The 9,182-nt window shown below is 24.3% G+C and overlaps 1 protein-coding gene across 1 annotated transcript; it reads right to left on the bottom strand.

The window, feature by feature from the left end:
- Positions 1 to 1,402: 1,402 nt before the first annotated feature.
- Positions 1,403 to 2,692, bottom strand: LOC129610044 (craniofacial development protein 2-like). Its single transcript, XM_055522360.1, has one exon. It carries the CDS (start codon positions 2,690 to 2,692, stop codon positions 1,403 to 1,405), a length of 1,290 nt encoding a protein of 429 aa, XP_055378335.1.
- Positions 2,693 to 9,182: the final 6,490 nt, after the last annotated feature.

Below are 9,182 nucleotides of genomic sequence, written 5' to 3'. Positions count from 1 at the left end.
ACATATTTACATTAATCTTAATTATTATTATATTCGAAAAATTTTAAATATCAAAATCATGGCTTCAATCAATCATTTAATTTCCATTAACCTTTTACTCCTGTTTGCTTAGATTTTCGATTTATTACCTCTATGACATGCATCCTATGACATGTACGTATTTTGATTGAAGTCTTAAAAATTTTCACATTTTATTTCCGCATTTTCTTAATAAATACTTTGGATATACCTTATTTCATTTATTATAACAATTTTGTACATAATTTTGTATTTAAACAAATTAAATTTCAAAGAATAATTTTAAAGAAACGCAATAATAATCGATTTAATCATTAAAATCGATTTTACTCTTAACAACAAAAATTTGATTTATAACAGTTGCGTTGAGCGCGCAACATATTGTTATTTTGACACATTAAAAAAATTTTTCATTTTTTTCTTAAATTTAATTTCACGTACTTTGAATATAATTTTTATAATAATTTATATTAAAAAATAAAACAGAATATTTTTAAATTATATTATTTATAATAATATATTAAAAATTGAAAATTATTATCTAATTTATGATTATTTACGAGATTTTTTTTTCTGTTTCTATGTAGCATACATAGGAATATTTGAGCATTACAAATTTATAAAATTATATCAGAAAATAATCGATTGAAAACACCTGTACTTAACGTACATACTTACCTTTACCAAAATGCATACGTACAATTTATTTAATTTTTAAAAAACAAAGAAATGAAAAATAATTCAAAATATTTTTGTAAATAAAATTTTCTCTTGGTGTAGAAAATTTTATAAAAGTTTTCGTGTTTTTTTCATGGTATATGGTAATAATAATTATTTTAAATATAATATTTATTTAAATGCAAATGCCATTATTTATTGTAAAAACATAGAGTAAGTAAGTAATTTTGAATTCCTATCTATACAAATGTGCTTCAAGAAATGAAACGAAATCAATAAACAAAATCTTTGGAAAGCGCAATTTTCTTTATAAAATTTAATGTATAACAAAATTTTCACCGAAAAATCGACATGTGTTATTAGGTGCCATCACACAACCTCCACTGTTGTATGCAATACCGTCATAAATTAAGTTATACTATAGGGATCCCTCCGGTTTACAATAGTTAGACTGGCACATGATCTACGTTACGTTATATACATATTATGAGTGTTCTATTATGTATTGTGTTACTTATTACGTTGCATGTTACATTTCGTATTCTGTTACTGGATATATAAGAGATTTGATTTAGTAACAAAATGTAAATTTAAAATTTAATTCAATCGTGTTCAAACTGACCACGTGCGGGCCTTGCTCCTATATCATATCCATGCCTAAAAATGTATAATTTGCATGTCATACAAATGGTAAAATCATTTAGTTTCATGAAATGTTATATCGGTAGATGCCAGCAGTTTGTTTAATCTTTTTATGTAATGCAAAAGTATCATGGGTGCGTTGAAGTCTTTCTAGTTCTTCGCACTCTCGAGTGAGCCATTCGCTTTTCGCTTGTCTTATTTTTCTTCTTATGCAGCGATGTATTTGCTTGTATGTAGCATCATTCTTGCCTCTATATTTTCGCCTTTGTTCCATTAAGTTAAATATTTCTTCTGTCATCCACTTTTGTTTTGGGGTGAAATTCTTGTAACCTAGTATTCTTTTAGAAGTGCTGTTTAAAATTTCTTTGGTTTGATTCCATAGTGCAATGTTAGTACTTCCTACGTTGAGAGATCTAAGTCGAGCTATCTCTAAAGCGGTTTGTGCTCCTGTCTCACTATTTTGAAGTTTATCTAGATCTAGCTGTTTTTTCCGCGGTTGCTGCGGTCTGGTTACGGTTAATTTAATTTTGAACTTAGCCAAAAGTAGATTATGGTCTGACGGAACATCAGCTCCTGGATAAGTAGACACGCTTTTTACGGATGTACTAAATCTTTTATTAATTAAAATGAAATCTATTTGGTTTCGCACTATATTTCCTGTAGTATCTTGGGGAGATTTCCACGTATACAACCTTCTAGGCGGTAAAGAGAACCAGGTATTTGTGATTTTGTAGTCTTCTTCTTGACAGAATTGTATAAGACGTTCACCTCTGTCATTTCTGGTTCCTAAAGCAAATGGACGAACAATATTTTCTACTTTTCCGGTGCCAATTTTTGCATTGAAATCGCCCATGATGATGTTCATTTCGTGTCTCTTGGTAAGTTTTAATAATTCCGAAATCTCACTGTAGAAACTTTCGATATCACTATTGCTGCTGTCAGCTGTAGGAGCGTAGACCTGAATTATATTTATAGAAATTGGTTTAGCATTTATTTTGAGTAACAACGCCCTATCTGAGAAAGGGATGAATTGTTGAACAGATTTTATTACATTTTTTGAGACAATTATTCCTACACCTTGCCTGTGTCTTGTCGATTTGTTTCCCGAGTAATAAACTTTTGTTTCTTCTGAATGAAATTCTCCCACATCTGGCCACCATGTTTCGCTTACACCGAGAACATTGGTGCTTAAACGTTTCATCTCTTTAATTGTATTGGCTAATTTACCAGCTTCAAATAGGCTTTGCACGTTCCATGTTGCGATGTTTAAATGTTGTTTGGTTTCACCTCCGGGGATTCTTAGCACCCTCGATTTGCCGGAGACTGAGGGCCGTTTATTTGTTGTTTCACACATTGTATATACACAGTAGTATTCCAAAAAACAATAACGGAGAGAAATTACATCAAATAAAAATTTGTAAATAAAATTTTATTTCTTAATTCAAGTTGAAGTTGCTTTCATTATACTTTCGCATTATTTATATATATAAATTGTGAGTATAATTTATATTTCCTTGAGAATTCACAGTTTGCAATTTGTCTGACAATTATCCTGTTATAACATGAGTAACTGCGCATATTTTTCGCTAATCGTATGTACTAGAATAAATTGATAAAAATTATTTTAAAATGGTAAACTCAGTTTTTATATCTTCATTATAAGAGAAGTTATCTATATGCTTTTAGTATAAAAGAAAAAAAATTAACTTCATCTTCCAAAGCAAAAAATCAATAAAATTACTTCAATGACGGAGAATTTTTTCTTCTGTACCTTTGGTGCTACCGAACAAACTAAAAACATTGAATTATCGTTGTCATTTAAAAATTTTAAGAATACTGTTCTACATTCTTCTTAAATTTTAATTCTGTTTCTAAGTTGCTCAGGCGCCAGTTAATAAAATGCATACTGCAAATATATTGCCAAATGAAATTTGGCATGTCATCCCTTAATTTTGTACAGGTTACAATTTTTATCACAAACATTAAAGAAATTATCTTTCTATATGAATGGATTTGTAACATGTATACGATAACTGAAATATTTAGCGGCAACTTGAAAAGTAACTTTATTTTGTAGTTTTTAAAAATAGAAACCGTTCGATACCAATACAAATGTCATTATAACTTCAACATATAACTATTTCCTTATTTAAAAAAAAATATTAACCGTTAACAAGACCCTCTCTTGTTTTTTTTTTTAAAAATTGCTTATTCAATTTATATACTAGTGATTTATACATATATTTTAGTACAAGACATTTTATTACTTTAACACACATTTGATTTGTGTAAAGAATCTTTTAATCCTTTTGTATAAACAAACCATTAAATTTCATACAAAATATTTGACATACTTTCACTGCTTTACATACAACATGTTTGAATTCATTATTAAAATACTGTTATACACCATCATATATAGAAGTATAAATTTCGTGTAAGTTCGTGTATTTGAATAAAATTTTTTTTTTTGAAAATTTTTATAATTTTATTAACCTATTTTGTTTAACTGAGAACTGATATTAATTTTTATTTTTTGTTATGTCATTGGTACACATAACATTTTCTCTTACATAAAACATATCTCTTGTACTTTGTAACAAAAATTAAAATGAAAATTAAAATAAATTTAAATAAATTTACAAACAACAGAGACATCTAATTTAAAAAAACAAAAACAGAAACAAAAAAAATGTTAAAAATGAAAATTTACAAAATAAATCAAAGCTACAAAAAAACAAGGAAAATGTTGTTGTACATACATGTGTATACAACATTCATGTTTCAACATTTAAAAAGACAAGCAACATAAATTCGATTTAAAGCATAATTTTTTTTTTCATATGTTTGTTTTTTTAGTTAAAATTTAATTTTTTTTTACAGTTAAGCTATATTCCTTGCATAATTAAATCCCTTGACAATTACAATAATATAATTTTTATTTTTCATTTATTTCATAATCATACATGTATGTATGTATGTATGAAATATTTAAAATTTATACATTTAGTTGCATAATACCATTATAAAACTTGATAAAAATTGCAATTTATCCATTATCTATAGCTTTTGTATTAATCCTACGTGCATATTACGAGCGTAAGCAATTTTAAATTTAAATTAAAAACTAAATATACTTGCAAAATATTTAATTAAGTTATAAAAACATATATATGTATTTCATATATGTAATGATAATTGAGTAACAGTCTTTTGATTACATAAACTATGACAGATAAGTTAACTGTTATACGATGCATATTATAACAATCAAATGCATTGAAATAAAAAGTTAATCTAACGCGTTTATTTCAACACGTTGTAATTGCATCGCAGCAATAAGTATATAATTGTAAAAGCGTATTTCTTTTATCTCTGCTACATTTAAAAATTGATATATGTGTAATTTTGTTTCTTAATTTTCCAACTATAAAATTATTATTTCATTTTTGTATGTAAAAACATTAAAGAATTCTAGTTTTGAAAAATAAAATAAAATTAATAAGAAAATATTTTAAAAAATATGAGTTTCAATAATTATCAATATTACACTTACTAATTATACACGAAGTCGATTATATAGGTGAAAAATTAATAATTGAACTAATAAATTTAAGAAAAATTCGTATATGATAAGAAATGACGGAATTTCACTCTATATTATTGTGCAATTTCAATAAAAAATTAATACAATTTTTTCTTACTATTTTGAATATGAAATTTTGTATTTAACCCCCAAGTAAATTCAATATGAAATTGATACTTTAAATATGTTCAATATTAAAGGAAATTAATGTGGAAAAATTTATTTTCGATTTATCGATATATTTTTGATTTCATTACACATTTCGATAATTTTATTCATAATTGCATGAGTTGCAAACTTATAAAGGGAATAACAAAAAAAAAGTGCCGATATTTTTTAATTGAAAGAGTTAATAAAAATAACAATATTTTCATATTTAAGAAAAACGTGGTGTTAAAGGGCTTGAATATCCACATAATCCAGGTTTTCAATAAAAACTTATTGGATAAATTGGAGGACCGGGCAAAACTTAACTCTTCACTTATTTTATAACAACTTATTTGATAACAAAACCAACCCACAATTTATTTATTAAGATCTCAATTGCGACTTAACTATATACAGATCCTTCATTTAAAACTTGGGAGAAGCGAAAGAGAGAAGTGCATTTTTTGTCGTAAAGTACATTTCTGTTTCAAACCCATAAGCATTGTTTTATATTTACTTTACTTATCCGACTTTCATTAGAACTAATTGTTGTCAGCTTTGAGACTCATTAAAAATTCCCTAAATATTTTAATTACATGTCTTCAAACTGCATATTGATTTTAAAATATTTCATTAAAATCAAATTTAATTTTTTTATTAAATTTTTTTTCTTCTTTTTTTTTTTATTTTCAGGTAAGTTTACACAACCAATTGAATTTAAGAATTGAAATTATGTAATCTCATATCAACTATTTGAAAAGCCTATCAAAATTAATTGAATATAATTTCTTATTCAATTAAACTATTAACAGTAAAAATATTATTATCGTAAGTTATCCATTGATTTTGTAACACAAAACATATCGTATATTTATCGAATAGTAATTGGATCAATTTTGATTGATTTCAAACACAACATTTTAATTTCAATTATATGCACGGTACTTAAATAAATGTTTTCTTTTTGAAATTTATTTAAATTAAAAATTTAACAACACAATACACACAACTTTCTTTCTCTTCTTTTTTGATTACAATTTACAATTATCATATAAATTATTAATTATTTTCTCATTATCCATTCAAATGTCAATCAATAAAAATGGTACATTTTACTATACTTAAATGAGAGAAAAAAAAAATGCATGTGTACTCGAACATTAGAAAAATGTTTAAATGCAAAAAAAAAAAACATTCCATTCAATTTTAATCAGGACATTCAACTATCAAACAAATAATATTCGAATTGAAAAGTATTACAACAGTAAGAAAGAAATTTATTGTTAAATATTTAATTTTTACAAAATAACAAGTTATAATTAAATTAAATGTCTGGTAGGAAGCACATTTTTTTGGCTTGCCTTAATTCCATATTGCAGTATTATTGTGATTGTAATACAGTTGAAACATAATTTTGGTGCATTCATAGCTAAAAATTTCTTAGTTGAGTTTTAAACCTTGCAGTAAGCATTATATATAGGAGTCGCAACAGGCATATGTATATTTTGATTTTGTGCTGTATATTAAATTTTGGAAATAATTTGGCAAATTAAATTGCAAATACGGGAATAAGCTGCAAATTTTTAGCATATTCCCGATATTCATAAGTCCGGAAATGTTTCTTAAATGAAATATAAAATAATTTTTGATTTTCTTTCAATATTGCCCCTATAAATATGCAATTTTTTTTTTTCAATAAACGTGCAAAAAAAATTTTTGAAATGTTCAAACTTATAGAAACTATAATTAAAGTAAAAATATTTGATTCAAATGGAAACCGACTGATTTGAATGCATGCTAATATTAAAAGTTTGGTTGACAAACATTTTCATATTCAAATTTTAAATTGAATTGGAATTTTAACAAGAACAAAGTATTCAATACAAATATTTTTTAAACTATGTATTTGCTACATACATTCACACACAGACACTGATTTATATGTTACATATAATAAAAATATATAAACCAAATATTAAATTGATGAAAAGAAAATAGAGGCGATTTTCAAAATTATCACCACTGACAAAGTCTATTAATTTTAAAGTAAATGAAAATATATCATTATAGTTTAAAAATCATTTGAAATCATGTGGTTACAGTTATATCATACCATCATAATATCGTCAATCTCTTATCTATTATATACCGCACTATTACAATATTTATTGTAATTAAAAGAAAAGAAAAAAAAAACAAGTAAAGAAAAAAATTAATGAACTTTCTGCACTAAATATTCAATTGTAAAAGCTTCTAACTATTATACAAAATAAATGCAAAATAATAATGGTAGACAATATTCAAGTTGTATAATTAAATGGGTATATTACGATATAAAATGATTATATATTTGATATTTTAATATATATTTATATAGTAACAATATTACGCATTTATTAAAATTAAATGAATAAATATTCGAGTATACATATAACAATAAATACACTATGTATATATAAAAACGTAATATATGATTTAAAAAAAAATATAAAATCACAATAAATATAAAATTGAAATACAAATAAAATATAATTGCTATAATGTAAACCAATGTTTCTCAAACGTATAATGACAGTAAATCATGTGACGTTTTGTTGTCAATTTCTACTTAATTGACAAATATCTGCCGGAGACATTTCGAAAAAATTATTCTAGTACATTCTTGAATCTAGACGAGTAAACAAAGAGTATTCTGCAATCATCAAACCTAACCAAGCATTTTTTTTTTGGTTAGGTTTGATGATTGACAAAAAAAATGCCATACTTAGTCTGTCAATTTGTATTTTTGCAATATCCAGTTTAAGAAGATGCAACAATGCACAAAAAATTTTTTGAGCCATTTTGCATATAAATGTGCTAAATATTTTTTAGATATTTTGAAATACTTTGGTATAAACCGTAACTTTCAATATAATTAATTATTTATTGTTGATAACAAAAACAAAAAAACAGGTTTTCAAAATGTTATTGCCTTTTCATTCTCATTCTATAAAGAATAATGTATTGAGGTTGTCTCACATTTATATGTTTATAACCCACTTGTTTTAGTAACGCAACGCAAATTTTTTTAATTATTTTATATTGTAGACTTTTAAAAATATTTTCTATATAATATTCATTAGTATAGAAACAAAAAACACTTGATAATTATGCCTTTTCTTGATATACTGTATTGTGCATTAAAAAGCATGACATTCATATGGCATTGCCATAATTATGAATTTATTGTTATAAAAAGAAAAAACCGTAAAATTAATTAATGTATAATAAAATAATATTAGAATTAAAATTCCTTTTAGAAATTTAATATAACACTTTTTCTTATATTCTCTTGAGACTTGTTACACTTATTTTCTGTACTAAATTTGGAAAATGTCGGCAAACATTACATAATAATAAGAAATGTTAAGCATAGTTTATTTAGTACATACTTATGTTAGCAAATAATATGTCACATGCCAATTATATGTGTATAAATTTAGATTCAAATTTGTTTTTAATTTTTCCATTTTTAATTTCATATATATGTATCATACGTAATAAACCCAATATATTAATTAAATTTCAGAAGAGTGATCTCAAATAAGGTTACAATAGTTTTTAATTGAAAATAATTAATGAAAACTAAAATTTGACATCTAAGACAGAATTACGGTATATATTCCATATATTATATATATTTGCAGTAATAATAAAGCAAAATAGAGATTTATTAATTGCATTTGTTAAAACATTTTTTATTTTATACGATATAATTAAATTATTATACGTATAAGAGTTCATACAATTATAAAATTTTTTAAATTCTCTTTCAAATTCTGCAAAATATCAGCTACCATTTAATATTAATTTTGTAAAATTTATATACATACATAAAATAATGCGTAATAGAAAAAGAATCAACAAAAATATTGTTGAGCAATAAATAAAAAATGTTGCTAAATAAATTAATCATATGTACGTTGCGTTGCATACGCATAGTGGTAAAAGAAGTAACTAATAATGGATTTTTATGTTATTTTATTTAATTATTTTAAATAATTATTAAAAATGCATTAAGTATTTTGCAAAAAAAAACAAAAAAAATTACATACGCAAACGTAATAATGGG

The sequence above is a fragment of the Condylostylus longicornis genome, unplaced genomic scaffold (genome assembly GCF_029603195.1).
Source record: "Condylostylus longicornis isolate FDR11 unplaced genomic scaffold, ASM2960319v2 ptg000043l, whole genome shotgun sequence".
Taxonomy (NCBI): domain Eukaryota; kingdom Metazoa; phylum Arthropoda; class Insecta; order Diptera; family Dolichopodidae; genus Condylostylus; species Condylostylus longicornis.
The sequence above is the reverse complement of the archived record's forward strand: the minus strand, read 5'-3'. Positions and strand labels throughout refer to the sequence as shown.